Source organism: Schistocerca serialis, chromosome 8, assembly GCF_023864345.2.
Source record: "Schistocerca serialis cubense isolate TAMUIC-IGC-003099 chromosome 8, iqSchSeri2.2, whole genome shotgun sequence".
Classification (NCBI taxonomy): Eukaryota; Metazoa; Arthropoda; class Insecta; order Orthoptera; family Acrididae; genus Schistocerca; species Schistocerca serialis.
The window spans coordinates 307,462,046-307,489,709 of NC_064645.1; the positions used below are offsets into that span (position 1 = coordinate 307,462,046).

Here is a 27,664-nt window from a genome sequence, read left to right on the forward strand (position 1 = left end):
AGATAAACTCCAGTGGAAGACTCTGCAGGAGAGACGCTCAGTATCTCGGTACGGGCTTTTGTCAAAGTTTTGAGAACATACCTTCACCGAAGAGTCGAGCAGTATATTGTTCCCTCCTACGTATATCTCGCGAAGAGACCATGAGGATAAAATCAGAGAGATTAGAGCCCACACAGAGGCATACCGACAATCCTTCTTTCCACGAACAATACGAGACTGGAATAGAAGGGAGAACCGATAGAGGTACTCAAGGTACCCTCCGCCACACACCGTCAGGTGGCTTGCGGAGTATGGATGTAGATGTAGATGTAGATTATTTACAACTAAAGATTTTAATGTCACAGGATGATCACCAAGGAGCTATTGTGGGAGCCCTATATGGCAGAGATTTTAAAGCTTAGTTACAGCTATTGGATTCACCACAGCAATGGTAACTTACACAGAAGTGTTATGTTCCATAGTAAAGCTCTAAAAAAAACTATTATTGTTACCCAAAGCATAATAAATTGGTGACTGCACTGACATACACTTTAACATGTCAAAATATATCTAAAAACAAAGATGATATGACTTACCAAACGAAAGCACTGGCAGGTTGATAGACACACAAACAAACACAAACAAACAAACACAAACATACACACAAAATTCAAGCTTTCACAACCAACGGTTGCTTCATCAGGAAAGAGGGAAGGAGAGGGAAAGACGAAAGGATGTGGGTTTTAAGGGAGAGGGAAGGAGTCATTCCAATCCCAGGAGCGGAAAGACTTACCTTAGGGGGAAAAAAGGACAGGTATACACTCGCGCACACACACACCCATATCCAACCGCACATACACAGACACAACCAGACATTTGTAAAGGCAAAGAGTTCAGGCCGAAACTCTTTGCCTTTACAAATGTCTGCTTGTGTCTGTGTATGTGTGGATGGATATGTGTGTTTGTGCGCGCGCGTGTGTGCGTGAGTGTATGCCTGTTCTTTTTTCCCCCTAAGGTAAGTCTTTCCGCTCCTGGGATTGGAATGACTCCTTACCCTCTCCCTTAAAACCCACATCCTTTCGTATTTCCCTCTCCTTCCCTCTTTCCTGATGAAGCAACCGTTGGTTGCGAAAGATTGAATTTTGTGTGTACGTTTGTGTGTCTATCAACCTGCCAGCACTTTCCTTTGGTAAGTCACATCATCTTTGTTTTTAGATATATTTTTCCCACGTGGAATGTTTCCCCCTATTATATTAACATGTCGAAAGTTACAATTGGTTATTAAATTTTTATCAGAAGCATTAATATACTATTACGAACAGTAGAGATCTTCACAATTACCAAAATTAACTTTCCCATCTGGTCCTGTAGATTTAAGTGTTCATTCTTACCTGTATGATGCATTCCATCAGGTATTCCTGAGCAATAGCATCCCTACAACTAACAACTTGCTCGAGAATTCCTGGTAGCACAAGCTGAAACAGGAAAACACAAATATCAAGCATTTCTACATGTAAGTGTTATTTATATACAGTGATCTAAGTTTAAAAAGGTATGAGTAATAAACGTAACAATGATACATTCATTTAAAAAGGAAGAGTGAAGTCAAGAATTTATACAAATGTAGTATTTTACTGCAGAGTGATATGTACAGGGTATTTTGCACAAAGAAGAAGAAAAATTATGTTTACTGCTAATGCTATTACCACCACCACCACCACCACCACCACCACCACCACCACCGTTAGGTTAGGTTAGGTTAGGTTAGGTTAGGTTAGGCTAGGTTCCACCACCACCACCATCCCCGCCGCCGCCTTTGCTTTTAGAACTAGGGACAATCTAGTTAATTTTAGCATGACAATTAATAATAGTTGATAATTAAAAACAAGTATTTGTATATTTGCAGAAGGCTTTTGATATTGTGGAATGGATAAAATGCTTTCCACTCTTATGATACTGTCGTGTTAACTACAGGGATTTTGACTACTGTGTGCTTAGTGTTTGCAGCTCTCATGTCACATGCTGATGTTGGTTATTTGTTAATGTTGGTCGTCGTCAATTGAATGATTGGATACAATAACCAATGAGAATTGCTGAATCTAATTATTTCTTTCAGCAGAAGGTGCAAATTTATTACATTTGTTTTTGATATGGAGCGTGCCAGAATAATTTTTACTGATCTGGTTATTATAAATTTTAAGGTTGGTTACAGATTTTTGAATTTCTTTGTTGATTAGGGGGAGGAAAAAAAAACATATATATGACTGATTTGCAGTGAAGCTTGATGTCTAGGTTACATTGGAATATCAACAATATTATGAAAAGACAGACTGCTACTCGCCATAAAGATGATATGCTGAGTTGCAGACAGGCACAATGATAAAACTGTTACAAATAAACTATCGGCCCAAAGCCTTCTTCAGAAAAGAAACACACACACACACACACACACACACACAAACACACACACACACACACACACACACACACACACAAGCAAGCACATCTCTTACAAACATGACCACTATCTCCAGCCGCCTCGGCCAGAATGCATCTGATATGCATAAAATAGGAGTGATAATCTGGAGTGGGCAGAGAAGTGGGAGGGATAGCAGGGAACAGGTGAAAGGAGAGGAATCGGAGCTGCCTGGCAGAGCATGGGTGCACTGGCAGTGAGCTGCACTCAATGAGGGTGAGGGGAGGCAGCAAATTGTGGGAGGTGACAGGACAGAGGACAGGGAGGCCAGAAACTGTTGGATGGAGGGTGTCACATCCTATACCACCTCTGCTGCAATCATTGCTTAACTTTTTATATTGGTATGCCAACTTACTTAAATCTTGATAACCTGCCACTGTAGCAGCGGTAACCGATCTAACATTTGCGCCAGACACTTGTGTTATAAAGGTGTTGCCGATTGCTGTGCCGTGGTCTTCCTGTTTACATATCTCTGCATTTGAATATGCATGCCTATACCAGTTTCTTTGGTGCTTCAGTGTAGAAGTAACTGAACTACTATCCTCCTCTCCCAACCCCCACCCTTTCCCCCTCACATTTTGACGTAAGCTCATTTGGTCTTCCATTGTACATTCCCTATTTATTGAACTAGTTTCTGCTATTAAGAGAATCTCCTTCAAGCAGGGATATCTATCAAGTAACTTTATCTAGGATGAAGTCTAATCCTTTTAGAATTCATCATGAACTGATTCATTCATTACAATGTAACTTTCAGCTTAATCTACCAACCCATTCCCTTTGTATTTAAGTATACAGGAAATTTAGTACAAGCTGGTGTGGGGTTAAGCTAACAGTGACCAACAAAATATACAGTTTGTCAACAGTCTTCAGAACATTGTATTCCCCATACTAACTTGCATTACAGCTGTGTCAATTTGGGACTGAACATGCTGCCTGAATAAGTGCACTAAGTGAACATTACTGATGAGAGTCTCCAAACCTTTCAGTCATCTATAACCTTTGTCCTCCTCTTGGCCATTTGCTTCATCTCCATTTCATATATCTTCTTCGGAATCCTCTCGTTTTCCATTCTCTATAAGTGCCCATACCATCTTGGCCTTGGTGTTTCTATCCTGCTCTGCAGAGGTTCCTCTTTCACGGTTTCTCTTACCCTTTCATTCCTCATCCTCTCTCTTCTTGTTACTCCTTTCCAACTTCCAAGGAATCTCATTTCATATTCCTGCAATCTGCTTAGATCTCTCTCTTCACTAATCATTTTTCAGATGCGTAGGTCAAGTGTTGGGTCGTAGCAACTTTTATGTATTACTTCCTTTCTTTTTTAGTGGGATGTTTTTGTTCCAAACCAGACTCCTGAAACTTTGCAGAAATGCTTCTGCCTGTCTGCCATGTTCACTGATTTCTCTCTCATTTCTTCCATTGACCTGTATCACATGTTTGTTTATCTCCAATCCTTATTTTGCTAGTTGGTTTATCTTTCTTTCGCACTGTAATCAGGATCTTAACTTTGTTTATATTAAATTTCATTCCATACTGTCTCTCAGTATCTTCCCAAGTATCCAACTGTTCCTGAAACTTAACAACAACAACAACAACAACAACAACAACAACAACAACCACCACCACCACCACCACTAGTTTTCTCAGATCAAATCATCCACAAAACACTGCTTTAGTCTTGTTTTCTCCAGTTTTTTTTTCCTGAAACCTTATTCATTATATCATCTAAGAACACAATGAAGAGGAGAGGCAACAATGCTCTGCCCTGTTCCACACCACTTGTTTCCTGGAATAAATCTGGATTTGAATAATGTTCCCTAATAATGTTAAAATCTGCTGCATTCTTACTGTTTCAATTCTTGGAGGCTCTTCTCCAATGGACTCTCGCAACTTGCTAAACAAACTGTTAATGTTCCACATAGAGGTATCGCCATGTATTCTCTTGCGAATGGACCTTTTCACATTTGCATTTGCACTCCTTTCCAAACTTTCCCCACAGCATCCAACTGTATCACCTTCCTTTATGCCTGAAAGGCACAGAGTCTGTATTCTTGCTTCTAAACCAGTGATGACTATTAAATATGTTTCAACTATTGGAGATGTCTCCACAAGGCGCTCATTAGCCAACCTGTTACAGTCATTCTGATGAAACCACTAGCTAAAAGTTTGTGCTGTACCCCACAATGCACGAGAGCCTAATTTTCCCGTTACTCACTTGAGGTAATATTTTATAGTAGTTTTGCACTAAATAAGTAAGAGAAACTAAGCTGTGTAAACATACCAACAGTTTCACTGTAACTACTCACAGCAATCCTTTATAGGAATAAACAAACTGTACGGATAATCACAGGGGAAAAAACACCAATTTTCAGCAAAGAAATGCTGGCACACATTATAGAATTCACAGGTTCTCCAAGTAACGAAATGTGTGCTGAAATGTACAAACACAAACCAATAACTGCACTCTGAAGAAGCTCAGGCAAAGGCAATATTCACTTACCTGAAATATCACAAAACTAGAGACATAACAATCTTGCACACAATATCAAATCCTTGCAAACATTACGAAGGGTAGGCAAACTTTTAACCACTATCTTAAGAAATGAAAGTTGTTTTATTAATTTTTTGTTTGTTAACAGGTACATGTCTGTAGCCTTGGTACACATTAAAATCACCACACCACAGGCGTCATTAGAGGGGCAAAAACGAAATGATACAGCACATCAATATATAAATCAATAATTCATTTTTTGCATATGAAAGTCCACGCTGAGTTGGCTGAAGTGCACAGAAATCATGCTTCACCATATGACACAGTGGTTATGTGATGCAGATGCTTCCATTATGGTCAATTAAATCTGAATCATCACAATGATGATCCTGGTACTTCAAGATTGGCTTATTGCATTAAAGCGATAGTGGAAAAAGTGAAAATCAGTCATAGATCAGTATTTTGCACAATATTTTGAACACAACAAAGATCGTTACCCCCTTGGTTCTAAACCTGTCCGGACCTGCTCAAAACACCTGCCAAACTTAGGCAGCAGTTACCTAATTACCAAAGCACATGTTGGGGGTGTCAATACGACTCTGCAGAAAGCCAACTGCAGAAGCATGTGAGGCAAAGACCCAACCATAATTGGGTAAGGTGTTGCTGAACGTTTCCTGGGACTGTCATGGTTTCGTAGGATGTTAAGATGATGTGTCGGAGGCAGCTGTCCAAGGGGCGTTTTTGCTCCAAGATAATACCCCACCCCTCATTCTGAGCAGGGCAGTCACATATGCTGCATATTTGGGCTCTAAACTTTTGCCTCAACCCTTTATTTTCTTGACATGGCACCTATACCTGGTCCGCTGAAATATATCATTTGACAGCTCGCATGTAGTAGATTATACTGCGATCGTGAAATTGCAATAGCTGCCACCGCACATGCCCATGGCTGACAGCTCTGAAGCATGTTTTGTAAATGTAGGTTACAATCAACATATATATAAGCCATCACATAATAATGTACGTATACATAATGACAACAAAGAATATTTTTCCAACAATGGAGAGAATGACTACAGAGAAAGCATTTGACAGTACACAAAACTAGGAAATAAACAACACCCAAAGTTAATAACAATGTCTGAGACATCGTTCCAAATTGTAACCATAATAGCTGCACATGAAATGTTGTATAACAATGTAAACCTAAGCATACGAAAGACTACTCTATTCACAATTGTAGAATGAAATAAAGAAAAAGATGTACAGCATTCTTGGTTGCAGAGAGAGACAGACTTAATTCTGTATACATTTACACTCACCAGTTTACCAAGTCAATGGCTCATCCAGTTCTCTTCCACTACCAACTGAATTTTTCACTGCCAGTATTTGGCTGGCAAGGGGAGGAAAGGCAGTGGCCTGAAGTTCCTGATCAAAAGACTTTCTGCCAATTTCCTGGTTTAAATACCAAACCTCTCCACAGTGTGCCTCAAAGTGAGAGCATCTGACACTGCTGATAGTGATCTGTCAGTCGGATGGAGATGTGCAGCATGGTGGACCCCCTTGTGCTATTTGCGAGGGGTAGGAGGCAATGTGCAGGCACAGGGTTCTGCCCTCTCCCTTCCCTCACATCATCATCCAACACAAAACAGTAGTACACCCCCCCCCCCCCCTCCCCCCACACACACACCCCTAGTTTTACAAATACTGTAATGGAGCACGTTGTAAATAAATAAACAAAAGTTATCATCGGAAACAGCACCAACACTACCATTGTGGTTATTCATCAAGAGAAATCATTAACTGTTCATTCTAATTCAGAATTCTACCTATGGTCTGTGCTTTTCTAATAAGTTTACTAACAAAGTCTACATTTTTGCCCATGAGGTGGTGCCTACGGAAGCAAAACCTGATGTAATAGCCTTTCTACTTCCGTTATGGTAATAGACTTGTTATTATTTCTAATTTAAGTCTTAACATCACTCCAATCGGATTGAAATGGGAGTGATAAGGTGGTAGACGAATTACAATATGACCTCCTTTCCTTGCAATTTCATCTACAACATATACACATATCACAGGCTTATTTTGTTTTACAAGTGAAAATAACAGCAGCTTTGTCATGTTCATGTCGGCAGCAATGTCTCTTGCCTGCAACCACGGCAGCATAGTTTCCTTGTTGTCACAAGTTGTTGGAGTTTTGTCTAATATCACAGAATGGTAAAGTGCATTATCTATTACAACCATTGCTGTAACATTAAGAACCACTGGAGAAATAGTGGATGGTCCATATCTTCCTGGTAGTTACAGGTTTTTCTCGATCGAAAGTCTAAAAGGGCTTCACGCATAAAACCGCAAAGAACCTGCATGGGCCACAACTTATCTGGCTCTTCTTCCCATTAGCTGATGACCACTGCTATTCAGAGAATCACCTATCCAGCACTTATCAACTGCTTCTCCAGCTTGGGCGCAGGTTTCATCTAACTGCATGTATACCCTTCCCAACAATTTTATGTACGGAAATACTACAAGCCGCAATAACACAAGCTTTTTTGAGCAAAAGTTTCTGTCCAGCTAATTATTTTAAGCGACTGCTCCACTTTTTAGTTCTTTGATTGAGTCCTAGAGTTTTTGAGGTATGCTCTAAACCTTTATCAGCAGGAACTGATATATGGCCCTGAAAATAAATTTCTTTTTCTTGCTCGTAAAACTCCTGCATCCTTCATAGCAATTCCCAAGCATGACTAATGCCACAAATGGTAATAAACAAACAGTAGTTGAAGTGGTAAGATAACACGACTATATAGAAGCAGGCAGTTGCACACTAACGCACAATGTTTACACAGAAGCTGGCAACATGATAGTGTTGATGCCAAAACCAGATTTTGTAGCTGGGCTGTAATTGGTTCAGAAGACACAGTGCCTCACGTTTCTCATCTGTTTGTCAACCATACTGCCAACCCACGGTGCATATGTAGTGACTATGAAGTGACATGTTTCAGTGGTTCAGGTTTTTTTTTAATTTTTGACTTCTTCCTCTTTTGTCAGATAAAGAAACCACTGAGTGGCAGGCATTTTCAAAATCATGACAGGTGGTTTTTGAGGTGGAACATTTCCTGAACAGGCCAAACCAAAACTTCTATAAACAAGGTCTCCACCAAGCCATCCACCATTCGGAAAAATGTATTGAAATTAAGGGTGAATGTGTAGGGAAGGATTAAAGCATTACCACATTTCATATTGACTGATTTCAGATGAGTAAAACTTTATGGCAACCCTGATAATTTATAAATATTTTCTGGGACTTTGTGCATTATAAACTAGTTCTTATAAATTTTGTTAATAAGATGTTCTCACAGTGATGCCTTACCTTGCGGTACTTATCAAGGTTGACTGTCTCCAGTTGTGAAAGGCGCACAAGGTTTGTCCCAACCAAAATTCTTAACTCCTCACGTTCCTTTTCTCGCCTCTCTCTATCCCTTGAATGTCCTTGATGTTGCATACGCACCCACAGTTTATTCATCTCAGCAAAGTTCATTAATACAAAATCAATTGAGTCTCGCACCTATAAATGCATCACAATTTCATGTTACTAAATATTACACAGTTCATATAAATAGGAAGTAGAAATTTACTTGTCTTCAGAATGAGCTAATTAGCAACAGAGTCACAGAAAACAAACATTTATTTACAAAAGTCCTTAACTGTCAGGAGAAAGTGTGTGTGTGTGTGTGTGTGTGTGTGTGTGTGTGTGTGTGTGTGTGTGTGTGTGTGTGTGTGTGTGTGTGTGTTCGTTCTCACTCTTACCGTTCCCTCAGCTTCATCATCTACGTCTGCAACATCGGGCAGCACATTACGTGTACACTGCAAAAGATAGTTGCGAAGGAAGAGACCACGTAGGGGATGCTGCACCCCGCGGCACATCTCAACCAAATCACGCAATAAATCACGCTTGCGGCATGTGCCAGTCTTTATGTAAACAAGACCTACAGTAATCAGCAGATACCTGAAACAGTATTTCCATTTCAGGGTTTCATCACTGGCAATAATATTATACCTGCAAGCCAATTACAACTTTTATACACTACAGTAAATAAATAATACAATCACTATAACTATTCTTTCTTTGACAGATAAATATCTACACCGATGTCAATGCTATTGCTGCTAAAAACCTATGTTGTATAATCTACGACACAGTCAAATGAAAATGAGACAGACAAAAAGAGTAAGTAAACTATTTATTGTTTCAAGAGTAATTGCCAAAACTGTTAATACGTTTATCCAATTGTGAGACAAGATGATCAGTGTCTGCATGGAAAAATGTTTGTAGTTGCCCACAGAATCCTGACTGTATGCAGGTGTTCATCTTTTCAGGGCTCTAAAAATTTGGAAATCGCATGGGGAGAGATTGAGACTGTATGGAGGATGTGTAAGAGCTTTTCAGCTTCTGCAGTGCACTCTAAACAACATTAGGGCAGGCCACATGTCGTCAAGGTTGTTTTGACTACACTGCTGAAGTTTCAGTGGGAGGTCCTTACACATCTTCCATACACTCCCAATCGGCCCCTGTGTGATTTCCATATTTTTGGAGCCCTCCAGAAAAACATCTGTGGCCTCATACTATTCAAGAGTCATCCTGTGGTATTTAATAACCAACATGATTGCCTGTGTCCATCACAGCACTGGTCTCATGGGCCTCTTGAGGAAAATGGTATATAAAAAGTTTAAACACTAGGGCTGCAGACCTTGAGGTCAATGGCTAAAAAATTATCGAAGTTACGAACTGAAATGAGTGGGGAAGAAATTACTCAGTATTTAAAGGTCAAGTTTAGAGTTGCACCATGAATTGTTAGTGGCATTACAGTCACCCAGTAAAAGGGAGTGGGGGTGTAGCAGGGAGATCAACACTATGATCTCACAGTATGAAATCTATTCCTTAAGAGGGAGGCAGAGTTTCTTTTTGTTATGGTTTTAGGGCGCAAAACTGTTACGATCATTAGCGCCCGGTCTGTGACTTAGGAAAAGGTATACACTCGCGCACACACACACATGTCCATCCACACATATATATATACTTGTGTCTGCATATGTGTGAATGGATACGTTTGTGTGTGCGAGTGTATACCTGTCCTTTTTTCCCGCTAAGGTAAGTCTTTCTGCTCCCGGGATTGGAATGACTCCTTACCCTCTCCCTTAAAACCCATATCCTTTCGTCTTTCCCCCTCTTTCCTGATGAAGCAACTGTGGGTTGCGAAAGCTTGAAATTTTGTGTGTGTGGTTTTTTTATTGTGTCTATCTACCAGCACTTTCCCATTTGGTAAGTCACAGAATCTTTGTTTTTAATACATTTTTCCCATGTGGAATGTTTCAACGGTTGCTTTATCAGGAAAGAGGGAAGGAGAGGGAAAGACGAAAGGATGTGGGTTTTAAGGGAGAGGGTAAGGAGTCATTCCAATCCCGGGAGCGGAAAGACTTACCTTAGGGGAAAAAAAGGACAGGTACACACTCGCACACACACCCGTATCCAACCGCACATACACAGACACAACCAGACATTTGTAAAGGCAAAGAGTTCAGGCCGAAACTCTTTGCCTTTACAAATGTCTGCTTGTGTCTGTGTATGTGCAGTTGGATATGGGTGTGTGTGCGAGTGTATGCCTGTCCTTTTTTCCCCCTAAGGTAAGTCTTTCTGCTCCCGGGATTGGAATGACTCCTTACCCTCTCCCTTAAAACCCACATCCTTTCGTCTTTCCCTCTCCTTCCCTTTTCCCTGACGAAGCAACCGGGAGTTATGAAAGCTCGAAATTTTGTGTGCGTGTGTTTTTTTGTGTCTATCTACCAGCGCTTTCCCGTTTGGTAAGTCATGGAATCTGTATTTTTAATATATTTTTCCCACGTGGAGCTGACAGTTGTTTTTGTCTCTATTTGTAGCTAATTAAGGAGATGTACTGGGCTTATATTCTTCCATGTTAAAGTAAGTTGACTGATCTGATGATATTGCTGGGCCCATATGATCACTAACAGGGTTTAGCTCAATACTTTCTACTGGGATTCATTTGCCATGGTGCCACCCAATTTGATCATGTACCTTCCCCCTAGATTGCCACCCTACCCAGGCAATGGTCACCTGACAAGGAGGTCATTGTCCCAGGTCCCAAACAACATACAACACACACTCCTGCAAATTCACAGTGACATATCAGCTCAGGCACCGATGGTGTGTTTCCTGGTAATCATGAGACTACCACAGTGTGGATCACCCAAAATGCAGACCACTGGTTACCGTCCTGGACATGGGTGACCTCCCACATGTGGCCCACACTACTAAGAGGTCAAACCTTGTAATGGAGGAGCCATTTGTAAATGAACTGAAAGGAGTACAGGATTCAACAAAATGGCAAAGCTAGCTGAAAGCAAGCACTGGAGGTAGGGCCGAGTCGACATCGAACAGAGCATCCTGTGGAGGTTAAGTTGAAGGGGAAAAAAATAATCAGAATAATACTGTCACACAGGAAGAGGTAAAATACTGCAATGACTTGGGGCTCCACACTTGCCACACATGTATTCGCAAAAAGAGATGTGAAACCATATTCAGGGTGTGTCCAGAAAGCAATGTTTTTCTTTTTTTTTTTTCTTTTTTGTGATTCCACTATATGCTACAGAGCAGTCAGACTGGTTGGGGAGCGTGAGATGGGGGTTGGGGCGACCCTTAGCTTTCCAGCAGTAGGTCACTTAATTGCCTCCATGCTTCTTCTGTGAGCCTCCATGGAGTGGTCACGTCAACTCACGATGTAGAAAACTTCAGAGCTCTTCTAGGCGATAAAAATCTTGAATTCTTGGTGCTCCACAGCTTTCAGATATTTATTACAATATATCTTCTACACACCACATGAACTGCACTAGAAATGTTTTATATAAAAACTAGTTTTCAGGTTTATAACGCATCGTCAGTGGCATACTATGCACTTCTATACCAGTGACACGCTTGTCAGTTAATTCAACAGGATCTGAAATATGCCCTATAACATTGTACACAGTTTGTGTAGACTGCTAGACAAGTGCATAATATGCAACTGATGATGGGTTATAAATCCAAAAACTGGTTTTGGCAAATAAAACATTTTTAGTGCAGCTCATGATGATAGGAGATGACTTAATAATCATGCAATAAAGCTTAGCGAGAAGCTCAACGAGACACTGCTGGAAAGTTTGGAATGCTTAAAGAAGACTGAAGCAAAGCCTACGTGACCAGGATTAATGTGACAATGATGCTACAGCAGCCCTACAGATCCAACCTGTCCCCGACAGACTTTTTTTTGTTGGCTGAAAAGGAATATCAAAAGAAAGCCTCTCAAGTTGGTATATAACGTGTAAGCTACTCTGAGCACACCCCAGTTGAGGAGTTCCACAAAGCTTACAATACATGGAAATCATGCTGGCAAAAATATTAAAATATTTTACTGCAGAAAAATCACGCCACACTTCAAAGAATTTGAAGTTGTTTAACATATCTGGAGAGGGGGGGGGGGGGGGGGGGGAGTGATACATTACTTTAAGACAAACCCTGTGTAAATGAAAAATGTGAATAAATATAAGCTCGCTGCCTGTCACACTATAATGAAACAGACCTTTCTGCTCCATTTTGATTACATACGACTGAAACCAACAGCAAGATTTTTCCCTAGTTCCTTAATGGTGTAATTATTGTAGTACACAATAATAAAATCATAAAAAAGATTCCAAATGATAGCAGCTTTTATAAATACTCTCTACTGCAAAAAATACATCAGATATAGTCACAATTGTTGACGCATTCCTAAAGCTGGGCTGTAAATGTGACCTCTTTTCTTTTTAAATGTCAATTAACACAATACTATCTCTTATTAAGACATTTGAAAATGCAAGTAACTCAGATTCTTCCACTTAGCCATCTATATCTCATTGTTATTTCCTGTCACAAAATCTCATAACTTCCTATTTAAGACTCTCTCTAAAACAGATCTACCAGAATACATTACATGAATGTCCAAATGTGCTGCTCACAAAGTTATATAAAATTATGACTGGGTGTGTGTAAGAGAAGTTCTCAAAGACTTTTCTTGAATGAGCTCTTCTGTCATAACTGGGGAAGCTCTGGATAGGCTTAGGAACAGCAGTGCAAATGAGAGGCCAGAAGTAACATTTCTATACTGATTGAAAAACTAGCTACTAGGAAGAGGCCTTTACAGAAGAACTGTCATCCTAAGCACACCATTAGCTTTAAGTTCCTCTCTGGGGGACACCACCTTGACGAAGCACTGTCCATGCGGGTGGAGAGGCTTGCGTATCCGCGGGATGCTGAGGTCTATGCCGAAAGTAGAGGACCTATTGCCGGAAAGGCCTCAGCCGATGGATCAGACGAAGAGTGTCCCACAACATCCCTTCTTCCCTATCCACTCCTAGTCCTACCCTATTCCCTGACCCAACCCAAGGTGTGATGCGATCCCTGCCGAGGGGTGCGTGGCACATAGGAAGATGTGTCGCAAACGGAGCCTCAGGGATACCTGGTGACCTCCCTGAGTAATTAGGCTTACTCCGCGTGGGGTACTCGTGGTGTGGACCTTCTAGATCCCCAAATCTCGTGGGACCGACATGGACACGATTACAGAAAAAGAAACTGAGGGGCACATTGAGACCTCAGATACCCAAACATCGGGGACTGAACCGATGGAAAGCACTTCCACAACTGAATCAGGGTCTAGATCTGAGCCAGAAGTGGGAACAGTAACCGAGAAGCTAGACCAGATTAAGATCAAAGGTTTGTCTGGGGCCCAAAGGAGGAAGCTACTCAGGGAACAGAGGGAAAAGGAAGGAAAAGAATGGCTTCCTAAACACAAATGGAGGGAAGTAAAGGGACTAGAACCCAAGGCCCCCAGGAAAAAAACTATCTCAGGTTGAAGGGGACACGCAGAGCCCCACAATGTCAAAGACAGGTAGTAAGCGGATACGGGAAGAATCAAAGGCTCCCTCCTCCCTGGATAAGCGAGTCCAGAAAAAACTGAGGCAAGAAATAGGGAAACAGACCTATAGTACTGCAGTCTCGGTTTTTAGGATGGCAGTTATCCAGGAAGGTTATCCACTGGTGGCCATTACCTTGCAGCAGGAGGAACTAGTACAGATGGCCCTCTTTGAAAAGATTGGGCAGAGGGGAAGGGGGGGGGGGGGGGGGGAAGCTGGCCCAGATCCCAACTTCAGGAGGGTCTATCTAGACAGTGGTGCACTCATTTTCGTCTGTGAGGGGCGCACACAGAAGAATGGCTTAAGGACAAGGTGCCAATGATATCCCCGTGGGAAGATGCGAAGCTGCTGTTCAAAACGGCAGCAGAGCTTCTTAAGACCGCAAAGATATCATTATGGGTACCTAAGATTCTGTTCGGGAAAATAGGGGCCCAGAACCCAAAAGTCCCGACAGAAGAGTGGAGAGTGATTAACAAGAAGGTTGCTCCAGGAGGACGAACCCTGGTGATGGTGGTTGGTGAGAAGTCCCTGAAGGTGATGTGGGAGCAGGACGTGAAACTGTTTTTAGGGTTCTCGCAGGTCACCCTCAGGGTTCTCAAAGATGGCAGTAAGACGGAGCCTGGAGGTGCTGCAGATTAATCTGCAGCACAGTAAAGGGGCCTCTGCTGCCCTGAGCCGCTGCATGGAGAGACAAAGGGGGTGTATCGGGCCTCTGAGGCACTGGAGGTAAGCTGATCTATGCTAGAAATCTAAGAAACTCCAGAACATGCATCTATGTAAGAAACTGCATTTCTTTCATGCCAATGATGGATTTCTGCTCTAGGGACTTAGTGACCATCACAATGCAGCAATGTGAGGAAGGTATCACAAGGGAAATTGTCTTGGCCTCAGCATACCTTCCTTACGAAGACAGTTCTCCCCCTCCCTTGGAGGTGAGGAGACTGGTAGAGACTTGCCATCGGCAAGGTGACCAACTGCTGGTGGGGTGCGACGCCAATTCCCACAATCTAGTGTGGGGCAGCAAGGACACCAACAGTAGAGGTGAGTACCTTCTTGAATTCCTCTTCGCTATTAAGTTAGAGGTCCTGAATAGGGGCAATGAATCTACATTTAGGAATAGCAGAAGGGAAGTAGTAAGTGACATAACATTTGGTTCCATGACGATGGGTAGCTATGCCAAACAATGGCATGTGGTGTTGGAGCCATCCTCATCGGACCACATGTACATTAAATTCAAGGTTGAAATGGGAATCAGGCAGACCATGATTTATAGAAATCCCAGGAAAACAGACTGGGAGACATACAGGAGAGACCTTGACTTAGGCTTATCGGAAATTAAAACCACGATAAGGAAGCCAATAGAATTTAAGGAAGTAACGAGGCTGTTACCTCTGCCACAGTGGCCTCATATCAGGATAACTGCACAATCACCAGGAAGTGCACAAATAGGAGTGTTCCTTGGTGGAATAACACATTGGAAACAGGTACAGAGACTGTTTAATATTGCGAGACGCAAAGGACAATGGGCTAAATATCGTGAGGCCATTGTCAGTTACAACCTTGCAATAAGACAAGCAAAGGAGGGATCCTGGAAGGCATTCTGTGAGGAAGTGGAAGGCACGGCTGCACAAGCCAGACTTCACAAGATTCTCACTAGAGTACCAACTAACCCTGGAGGTACGTTGAGGAAGGAGGATGGAGAGACAGCACATGAGACACTGGAATTGCTCCTCAAAACTCACTTTCCTCAATATGCTCTGCCGGCTAACACAGACCAGTATGTGACCCCAGAGAGACAACAGTTCTCACACATTCGAAGAGAGGACTGGGAATCGGCCAAGGAGTGTGTGAACTTCAACAAAATCCAGTGCGCAGTGGGAACATTCCAGCTGTTCAAGTCACCTGGCCCAGATGGAATTTTTCCAGCTCTCCTGCAACAGGCAGGAAGAAATTTTGTAAGAATCCTATGCAGGCTATTTAGCTTAGCAGTAGGAATCATTCCCAATGTTTGGAGGGCAGTAAAGGTTGTCTTCATTCCAAAGCCAGGGAGAATTGATCATACCAAGGCCAAGGATACGAGACCAATCAGTCTGTCCTCCCCCATTCTCAAATCACTGGAAAAACTGGTTAATGTATACGTTGGGGAGACGAGGCTATGTAGGGTCCCTCTACACCTGAACCAACATGCATACCAACCAGGTAAATCATGTGAAACAGCTCTCCACCAACTCGTCGGGAAGGTGGAAAAAGCACTTCACTTCCAAGAAATAGCCCTCTGCATCTTCCTGGATATAGAGGGGAGGTCTTTCGCAACACGACCTTCGATTCCATGGTAAGGGCAGCAGAGGTGCATGATCTGGGGACCACTATATGGAGGTGGACCAGGGCCATGCTTAGTGGAAGGAAGGTAGAGGCTACCATGTTGAATGAAAAGATGGTATTAAGACCACTAGAGGCTGCCCACAAGGAGGAGTTTTGTCCCCTCTATTGTGGAATCTAGTGGTGAACGAATTCACTGAGGAACTAGATTCCAGACAGTGCTTCTGCCAAGGATACGCAGATGACCTTGTCATGGTAATACTTGGCAAATTCACTGACACAGTTAGGAATATGGCACGAGGAGGGTTGGACATTGCGCAAAAATGGTGCATTAAACAGGATCTGAGAGTTAATCCTAAGAAGACTGTCGTGGTGCCTTTTACGAAGAGACATATTCAGCGTGCAAGTTGGAATCTAAAGCTCTTCGATGAAACTCTGAAATATCTAGGGGTAACCTTGGATGAGAAGCTAACTTGGACCCCTCATATTAAGAGTATCTGCTCCAAGGCAAAAAGCACTTTAGTGGGTACTAGGAGGGCTTGTGGCAAAAACTGGGGCTTAAGCCCCAGGGGTATGCACTGGATATACACCACAGTGGTTAGAGCTAGGATTTCCTATGAGGCCATAGTGTGGTGGAAGAAGGTAGAACAGCAGGTTGCTGCTAAAGAGCTTGCTAAGGTGCAGAGATTGGCCTGCTTAGCCATAAAAGGCGGAATTAGCAGCACACCAACCACTGGAATGGAAGCCATGCTGGACATGCCTCCACTTCACCTTTGGGTTAAGATGGAGGCAGCAGCTGGGGCATACAGACTTAAAACTGGCCAAAACTGGGTCTCATTTGGATATCCAGAATCACACACTAACATAGTGAGGTAAATATAGGTATGGGTGGGGAAATGCCCGTTGATTATATAATAGCTCCTAACTGCTTTGACAAGCCTTACAATATAATAATTGGAAGTAGGGAGCAGTGGGAGAAAACAGTTCGACACTGTACGGTGGACATCGTTTGGTTCACCGATGTGTTGAAAACAGATCAAGGCGTTGGGGCAGGGTTGTACGGGGTTCAGCCAAGACTGGAGAGCAGCATCTCTCTAGGGAAACTGGCCTCTGTATTCCAAGCCGAAATTACTGCAATCAGGGCATGTGTGGAGGAGAATATGAGTAGGTGCTACAATGATCATAGCATCTACATCTATTCAGACAGCCAGGCAGCCCTGAAATCACTGGCAGCTCCTGCAACAAGCTCTAAGATTGTCGCAGATTGCCACAGGGCTCTGGTGGAGCTAGGGGGAAGCAATAGGGTGTACCTAGTGTGGGTCCCTGGCCACTCAGGGATCTGTGGCAATGATTAAGCCAATAAATTGGCTAGTATGGGGGCAACAACTCCATTTATTGGACCGGAACCTGTCTTGACAATCACCAAGGCTATGATCAAATTAGAACTACGGAACTGGCTTAGGAAACAGCACGTAGCATATTGGACCAAGGTCCATAAACAAAAACATGGTAAGGTAATGATGCCCAAGCCATGTTTTAAAAGAAGCTCTGTAATCCTGGGATTGAACAGGAAAGAGATCAAACTCATGACTGGACTGATGACCGGCCACGGGAACTTCAAAAAACACCTGCTCACTTGGGTATAATGGAAGAGGACTCTAAATGTAGGATCTGTGATGAGGGTGAAGAAACTGCATCACACCTAATCTTTGAATGCATGGCATTGGAGAGTAAAAGATACAGAATCTTCGGGACAACTAGACCTGAAGAAACTGTGTCTAACAAAAACTGGTAAAGGGTCTCCTTGCACTATTTAAGGGCACTGGTTGGCTTCACTAGATATACAGGGAGCGATACCGCACAATAAACCTAGTTTCGGTGCGGGCAGTGGTGGGTTAGACCTAAGCTGTTTTAGATCTCCTGATCAAATCAAATCAGCTTTAAGTTACAGGCATGCCAGGAGGAAAGTCACAAGTTATTAACATATTTAAGTCCATTGCAAGATTTAGTCAATAATAGAGGAGCTGGAAGCATAATGAAAATTCAGTATTAGCGATGGTGGAATAAGAAATTTTACAAAGTTAGTGCACAAAGTAAGTGGTAACTTGGTAGACAACTTCTCAGACTCGTTGTCACAGCGCATATATACTCAATGTCTTTATTAGCAGCAAACAGTGACACAGGTTCATTTAATCAGCAAATATAAAGTATAATGATTATGCGTGACATTAAACATATTGCTTTGGTATTAGTCCATTCTATTTATAAATGTAAGTTCACTATGTATCTAAATATTCTTGAAGAATTATAGCAACACTTGTTTCCCGTATACAGCAAACAAAAAAGGGACAAAAGAATGCCATGTCCATAACAAAAATCCTCATTCAGACAACAAATTGGAAAGGCATGAAATGTTGCAATAGGAAACTGTTTAACGATTAGATTATCAAAATTTAAACTGCAAAACCTAATTTTTAACCTGTTCCTCTCCTCCCTCCTCTCCAGTGTAAACATTTCACTACTGCTACAGAAAAACAAACTTAATCTTAATCACATGAAACATGTCTGTGGTCGTTATGTCCAACTTTTAAAACTACTACTGATTTAAGGAAAACAAATTTCACCATTACCAGCTCTTTTTTTCGCCCACCATTAAAAACAATTGTTAGAGGTAGTTGACAAAAGTATTACAAATTGATACTTACAACCTAGGAACAATATTGCCTGCATACTGCACCAGTTCATAGAGATCTGCAACTTTTCGACCCTTTTGAAACTCATCCAGGAGGTAGAGCTCTAGGTGACGTAATTCATCTGTGATTGACATATCTACACATTCATTGTCAAGGTGTCTACAAATGAACTACCGGCATAAACAGCTGTAACAAGTGAAAAGCAGTTGCTAGGGCAGGGCTCAACACCTAGCAGACCCACATGAACCTGAAATGTAATTCTCCTGTCAGAGCATGCTGGCAGTTTCCCCACCCTGGTAACAGACTAATCTGTAGCATGGCCCAAAATCTACGTTAGCTTGGAGCATGTCCCTTTGGTTGTGAACATGTGTGAAGGCATGTAATGTGACTATGAACTACAGGCTGTGGTAACAGATTGATCTACGGTGTAACTAGGATACATTAGCTCCATTAGTTAATGGAATTTTTGTTATAGAAAAACAGAAGGTAAATTCAGAAAAGTTTTTATTGCATAACTAGACAAATTAGCGCATTTTATGAGCTATATACTGCACATCAACTGTGAAAATGAGTTTATATGACAAGACCACTAGTATGGAGCAAAGGTTGGATTGGTGTAGGAGGAGAAGGAAATTGGTTGAGTCCTTTCAGTGCCACCATTACAGCATTAGTCATTTCGAGAAACAAAGAAAAACATAAATCTGGGTGTCCAGACAGAGATTTGAACCTCTCCCAGATTGGAGTCCACTGTCTTACCACTGTGGCATCTCACTTGGTGGTTAGATTGGAAAGTAGCAAACTGGTTATGAGTTGGCAAAGCCAACATGTGCAAATACAAGTTAAAAGTTTCTGTCACAGACTTATTTGCAGCATAGGCCAAGATGCTTATTTTATGTTCTTTCCTTTATAAATAACAAACACGATAAAATCAGGAAAGCCGAACTATTTAAACAGAGAAATATCCAACATCAGCACATTATGTGGGGGTACCCAGAAGAAACTGAACTAATTTTATGGAGGGAAGAGCTTCTGTAATACCGCATTTTGCAGAGTGAACATTCCAGAGTCTGTACGCAAGTAGGTCAGGACTAGTTTTGGCAGAGTTTATAGTGGCAAGTTTTTTGTGCAATTGTCATTTTTGCAATGGCTTATTTTAGTAAACAGCATCGGGTCGTGAAATTCTGTTTTCTGCTTTGGAAAAAAATGGAACAGAAACTCTTGAAACGTTAAAAGTGGCATACAATGAAGATGCTATGGGAAAAACTCAAGTGTCTGAGTGGTTTTCCCATTTAAAAAATAGTGAAATGTTAACTGATGACAAACCTCATTATGGTCGTCCTTGCCCTGCCCAAACATATGAAAATGTTGAAAACATTCATGCAATCATCAACAGAGGATGACAATGGACCACTGAAGAAATTGTGGAGCTGTTGGGAGTGACGGAGTTTAGTGCAGCGAATTGCGAAAGAATATTCAGGAACAAAAAGGACGGCTGTTTAATTCAAGCCATGACTGCTGAACAAAAACAGAGTTGCATGAAAACATGCTATGCTTTGAAAGAAGAGGCCTGAAATCATCCAAACATTTTTTAAAAAATTATAACAGGTCATGAAACTTGCTGCTATACTTACAATCCTGAATCAAAGCAACAATAAAGTCGGTGGAAGAAGTTCACCTCACCCCTAGAAAGAGTGTCAGGTGAAACCTAACATTAAGCAATACTGATTTATTTTTTCAATCTGAGGAGTCATCCATTCAGAGTTTGTTCCGCAGGATCATACAGTAAACCAGGCTCTCTCTACATGGAAGTTTTGAAAAGACTGTGCAACAGTGTGCAGTGGAAGCACCTTTATTTGTGGCAGTTGGGTGACTGGTTTTTCCATCACAATGCCCCTGCTCACACAGCCATATCTACATGACATTCTTGACCAAAAATGGCATGACCCCTGTTCCTCCCCCCACCCATACTCACCAGACCTTGCAGTTTTTTCTTTGTGTCCTTGAACAAAGAGAGACATAGAAGTAAAGTTATTTGACGATGTTGCTGAGGTGAAGAAAGGAACGATGGAGACCCTGACAAGCATCACAAAAGATGAATGTAAACAATATTTTAAAACATGTAATAAAAGATTAGACACATGTATTATTGGGAGTGGAGAGTACTTTGAAGGGATTGATGGTTTATGCTCCAAATGTGAATAAATAAGTTAATAACAAAAAAATAAGTTCAGTTTCTTTTGGGCAACCTTTGTATACATTCAAGGCTTAAGAGACGGGTGAGGGCAGCAAACAGGCGAGGCATGCTTGGGAGTGTAGAGCTAAAGTTTGTAATGTGTGTAGAAATTAATATTGGCCCAAGGGAGGCACACAGGTTATTTGCCCAAGGAAAAACTCTTGTAACATCCACACACAATAAACTTGGTTTCTCTGATTTTTCTACATAATAAGAGAAGGCTAGAGTGAAGTTCACATAGTAATTGATATTCTGGCATTACGATACTGAACACACACTACAGTATAGATATATAATATAAGTAAAGGATACAAAGTTCATAATAGCTCTTCGGTGACAGCAACGACGTTCTCAGTTCACCGAGCATAGTGGATGCATGCTTTAGCCCATCCATGAGCTTGTTCTTATCTAGGCAGCGCTTCATCTGGAAGGCCTGCACCTTGACCACACCAAGAGCCTCATCCAGCAGCTTCTCCTGCTCCTCCACAGGAGAAAGCTGCACTGGGCTGGTTGGCTGCAACAAGGAGATAACAGATGGGGGCAATGCATCACAACACGCAGAACATTGATATATAAACAACATATTTCAATGAGGTGACTTCAAAAAGTGAGTTACAGATTATTACACTATGCCAAGTAAATTTTACTGAATTCTGCACTACACTTCAAAGCCATACACCGTTTTTCAAGTCACCAAGTTTCTTTAAACATCAGTTGGAATGTTCTACCAATCACTCAATTCCTCGACACTAGAAATCCACTCCTTGGTCACGAAGACATTCGTGAGCTGCTGTGTGAATGTCCTCATCACTGCAAAATCATTCATCCCAGATGTTCCTTCAGCTTGCTGAAAATATGGAAATTGTATGGGGCAATATCCTCATTCCTTCTCAGTTAGCATTAGCCTTATCTGTGTATCCTTGGTCAAACTGTTGGTATAATTACACTATAACTGGACATGACATTGTATTTGGACCATATGCTGCCAGGATTTCATGCTGAATCTGTATGCAGTTTAGACATTTTATCCACAAAAAGCTGGGTATGCCACAAAGCTGAACGCAGAGGCACATTTGAAGGTCGTCAGGAAGGATGTTGGGAGGAGGGGAGGAGGGAAGGAGGGGGGGGGGGGGGGGAGGAGGGAGGGGCAGGGGCAGCAGTAGTTCCAATGAGGGAGCAAGGGTGGAGTACAAGATAGGTAAAAGTTTACTGTGTGGTATTCACAATCTGTGTATCTTTATCTACGATCCACAAGCTACCTCGCAGTGTGTGGCAAAGGGTACTTTGTGTACCACAGCACTTCCTCCATTTCCTGTTGCAGTCTCTGACAATTTGCGGAAGAATGATTGCCAGTAAGCCTGTGTGTGAGGTCGAATCCCTCTAATTTTACCTTCACAGCCTTTTCATAAGATATGCATAGGAGGAAGGAATATAGCTTTTGACTCTTCTACGAACATACATGCTTAGAACTTTTAACAATAAACCACACTGTGATGCAGAATGCCTCTCTTGCAGCTTCTGGGACTGGTGTTAGTTGATTCAGCTCTATGATGCTTTTGTATTTACTAAAAGAACCTGTAACAAAATGTGTTGTTCTTCTTTGAATTTCCCTCTATCAGTTCTATCGGATAAAATACTGACAAGCAATATTCAAGTATTTGTAGAGCGAATGTTTTGTAAGCTACTTCCCCTGTTGACGGGCTACACTCCATGAGGATTCTTACAATTAATTTGTGATTATTTTTATGTAATCGTTCCACACCAAATCTGTACGCATCTACTCCTACATATTTTATGGAAGTAACTGCTTCTAGTGATTGTTCTTTAATTTTGTAATCATAAATAAAATTGCATCTTTCTGCCTACATATATGCAATACATTACATTTGCTTTACGTTGGGGGTCAACTGTCACTCCCTGCAGATCTTCCTGCATTTTAAAACAATTTTCTAGCACTGTGTCTCCTCTGTGTGAAACAGCCTAATCTGCGGAATGCTTCATGGAACTTCTGACATTATCTACTAGATCTCATGCATGTTGTGAAAAGGAATGGTCCACTATGACGCCCCTGGAGCATACCCGAAGCTACCTTTACTTCTGAAGACATATCTCCATTCAGAATGACATGCTGGGTAATGGTTGCTAGAAACTGTTCAATCCAGTCACACAACTGGGCAGATATTCCCATAACCTTGTATTTTGTTCATTAGGCACCATGTGCAAGTGTATTGAAGGCATTCGATAAATCAAGGTACACGAAATCTAATTGGGAACCTGTATCTACTGATTACTGGGTCTTAAGATTGAATAGAGCAAGCTGAAGTTCATGCGATTGTTGATTTTGGAACCCATTGTGGTTCCTTTGGCCTCCAGAAATGCCATAATACGCAAACACAAAACATGTTCCAAAATTCTAACACTGACCAATGTCACGTGATACAGACCTACAATTTTGTGCATCTGCGAACCTTCTTGAAAACGGTAATGACCTGTGCTTTTTTTTTCTAATCATCAGGAACACTTCACTCCTCTGAGACAAATTATTTTGCATATCTTATGCAGAATCATACTGGTATCCCATCAGGTCCAGTGGCCTTCCCTGTTGAGCTATTTCAGTTGATTTTCTAAGCAGTTGTCACTTATTTTGATAGCAGCCATTTTGTCATTTGTTTAAAGGAGTCGCTATAGCATGATCTTCCTCTGTGAAACAGTGCTGAAAAAATGTTTAGTATTTCAACCTTTTTTGTATTGTCTTGCATTTCAATTCCATCATGGTCACAGAGGCCTGAATAGATGGATTCAATCCATTTAGTCATTTAACAAATAAACAAAATTCTTAGGGTTTTCTGTCACAGAGAATTTTACTTTCAAATTTGGTGAACTCTTCACACATGGCCATCCTTATATTAATTCTGGTTTTGTTTGTCTGTGAGACTCTGGCTATGTTTGAGTTTTCAGTGAAGTTCTCTTTGCTTTTGTAGCAGTTTCCTAAGACAGCTGTCTAACCACAGCACGTCTTTTCCATCCCTCACAACTCCACTCGGCAAATGCCTAGGCCTATCTAAAGTGTATGGTACAATGCTCTTCTATTTTGTTCATTGATATTCAACATAATTAGTGCTGGAGATGAACTTTTCCTGCTGACCAGTTAGGCAATCCAAAACCTGTTTCTTCTCGCTCCTGCTATCTTCTTGAAGTCTGTATTTGTCCTAAAGAACAGCTGCATCATAGTTTGCAGTTGGAGGTAGCCAATGGGAGGATGGTAATTGAGTAGCCAACAAGCTCTTAACCAGACATCACCTATGTGTGGGGGAAAAAAAAAAAACAGAAATCTTTTGCATCCTGAGAACACCCCTTCATTCACCTGCTCTTGAAATTTTTTATATGAGTATGTAATACTTCTGCATTTACTTGTAAATGTTGTAAAAGTTATTGATGTCTGATAGATAATACATAGTTTGGGTCGTGATGAACTGTTGTATTGCCCAAGGTCTATGTAGGTCTGATGGTAATAGTTTTATTTACACAAAATAGGGTTTATTCCCACATGGACTCCTAAAACTTTCCATTAAAAACTTATCCTTATTTATTCCTGTGACAAAAAGCACTTGATAACATCTCAACATCACTGAATATTGAGAATCAACTGCTGCTTTGAAATCTTAATTATCCACAATTAATCATTGCAGCTATATCAACAGTGAACTGCAGAAATAGTCAATGACATATTCCATATTTTGTTTTGGCACACATTATGAAACGTCAATTCTGCTGATACTACAGTTTTTATTATTCTAAACATTCATATGAGGACGCCTTATATATATGAGAGGGAGGGGAAGAGAAGTTGTTGACAGTAACATTAAAAAGCCTACTGGAGTGATTTTAAATATTTTCCAGCAACTACAATAATTACTTTGTTGACAATTTTGGTTCTGCAAGATATTCAAATGTCATTCAAGTTACTTGTTCTACAACTTAATGTACGGTTCAAAGCATGAATATGATTTCCAGTGTCCTTTGTACGCACCTTGAACATATCTGGTTTTAACTTTGTGTTCTGGTTTCTGAAAGGTGACAAAATCATCAATAACACTACCAAAAATAATGTACTAAATTGTATAACAGCACGTGATAAATGGTATGCATTTGTTTCTTTTTTTTCGTTTACAACCTTGAAAGAAGAGACGTCCAGTACCGGTGACACACATAACACTAGAGCGACCGTCTCGGCCTACGAGGCAATGCTAAAACTCTATTTAAATCGGTAAAACGGGAAAACTAGCTGTTCTGTGTGAAGGAATAGTAAAACAATTTTCTCTATCGCCAAACTCGGGAACATAACCTAGATGACATAAATAATACTAAACATCAAATGAAATGCACCACGAACGTTCGATGTGCAGAAACTGTTGTGCACTATAAATCTACTGTACGCTAAGATCACAAGCGAACTGTTGTCAAATAGCAACAAACATGCAGACCTGCTGCACTAGCAGAGTTACACCTACCATTTTCCTCCCATCAACACCACGCAATTGACGTAACATGGAAGACGAACTCAAATGTACATTTCTATGTCAAATATCTGTTACTCAAATGTAGCATCGTATAAGAACATATCATTGTAATTAACCTTTATCATCTTACTTCCTTATGATTGGTAAATCTGATAAGTGTGTACGATAGAAGCTGAAATGACTCCGCCTCGAAATAGACGCGCGTAATTCGAACAACATACGGTTTCTAATCGAAACAAATTGACATAAATAGCTGTACAAAGGTAAGTATTTTTAACCTAAAATATTTCGTACCGTATATTAGTAACACAAATCTCTTTGTTGCATGTTATTATACGTTAAAATGAAAAACACCGATATAGACTTTGCTGGTCGTTCTATATAATGTTAAGAATTTAATTCAAGAGCAGGTGAGATTTTATTTATAGTTATTTTTTAGATCCGTGGATGCTCGACATGAGTTTGTCGCCAGGATGTAGAACATTTTTATGGATGTACTGGTATGAGCTTTCAGAAACTCACTAGGAATTTCCAGCACTGAACAATCAGAACCATAACTAAAAGACAAGAGACAGAGATGATTTTCACAGGCATACCTCTAAAAGAGCTCTCTACCAAAACAGTGTTCATTATATACCCAAAATACTTTTTAGTACATTGAATGCTACAATAAAGAAAATTTAAATGTTCATAAATTCAAGATAGAGCTAAAACAATTATTAATAATGCATAGCTTTTATAACATGGAAGAATATCAGAATGTGAAAAAGTATAATTATTTTGTTATACTGGTGTAAGATGATTGTATTTATATGTAAGTTTGTAAATAACTCTAATATAAGAAATTTTATTGTAATTAGCCCTGGCTATGAATTGACACATCCATACAACAGATGAATGACGAGACTAAATGAATTGAATGGAACCATATGGTATTGGAATAGTTATATGCTTGCTCCTTTCTGTGTCATACTGAAATTTTAATATTTTTGTGAAAATCATATTTACTTTTTGTATCATGATCATAATATGCACTGTTGATTTTGTAAGTGGTGCAATTCTTGTTGGCAAAGTATGCAAGTGGAAAAACATACTTACATGTTATGATGTGGATCCCCAGCTTCTGTAAGAACATCGAGGGTGAACACCACCAATAACTTTGATGACCTGTTCTGTGTAATAAAGACTTAATTTGCTTTTGACTGGTTACCCCAGAATGGTATGTCATAAGTGAATGGAAATCTCCAAGGTATGAAGCTTTGAGTATTTCCAAGTCACAAATAAGTGCAATAGACAAAAAAGCAAATGCTGTCGAATTCAGTTTTGGTCAAAGATGTGAATTGATCCGTTAGGGTTATTATTAATAAGTAAGCCCAGGAATTTGGAAGACTTAACTCTAAATATTTCTTCATCACCACATTTTATTTTTATCTTCTTGTTTTATATGTACTGTGTGCAACTGAATGATGCTTACATTGAGAGACAGACTGTTTGAAATGAACGAGTCTAGAGTTTCTTTGAATATAGTGGTCACAATGTTTTCTATGATGCATTTGGATCCTTTGTTAATCATAATGTTTCTGTTCATCTGTGAATAAGGTGAACTGTTTTCTTGGCTCATACACTATGGCAGATCAGTGATAAGGATTAAGAGTAGTAAGGGGCCAACAGCACTGAGCCCTGCTAATGCTATTACTGTACTGTTCCCTGAAGGCATAATTACAGTAATTTCCATATAGGTCATTCCCTGACAAGTCAACCAGAGGTACTCACCTAACATATCCAATTTTGTTAAAACTTTTACAATAGCTGCAGGCACATTTCCAAGGAAGTTCTATAATGTTTTAGCTCAACACATGTTTCACTTTTGACATCGCAGCCATTAGTTTGGAAGTTACTAAGCCAATGTGCATATTATTGTAAATAAATGATCATGCTTAACAATACTTTATAAGA

At 40.7% G+C, this 27,664-nt stretch overlaps 1 protein-coding gene across 3 annotated transcripts in view; it reads right to left on the bottom strand.

The window, feature by feature from the left end:
• Positions 1–25,837, bottom strand: part of LOC126416324 (vacuolar protein sorting-associated protein 35) — a 98,515-nt gene extending 72,678 nt beyond the window's left edge. The window contains exons 1-7 of one of the 3 annotated variants that reach the window (XM_050083990.1): positions 25,363–25,658; positions 25,219–25,255; positions 21,501–21,702; positions 18,968–19,091; positions 8,751–8,949; positions 8,314–8,508; positions 1,371–1,454 (exon numbers count right to left, since the gene is read on the bottom strand). In XM_050083990.1, coding sequence (XP_049939947.1) covers positions 1,371–1,454; positions 8,314–8,508; positions 8,751–8,949; positions 18,968–19,091; positions 21,501–21,702; positions 25,219–25,227 — 813 coding nt within the window. In that variant the 5' untranslated portion in view covers positions 25,228–25,255; positions 25,363–25,658. Of the gene's footprint in view, positions 1–1,370; positions 1,455–8,313; positions 8,509–8,750; positions 8,950–18,967; positions 19,092–21,500; positions 21,703–25,218; positions 25,325–25,362; positions 25,659–25,699 lie in introns of those variants that run through there. The other 2 variants (XM_050083989.1, XM_050083988.1) reach the window with 2 other exon arrangements.
• Positions 25,838–27,664: the final 1,827 nt, after the last annotated feature.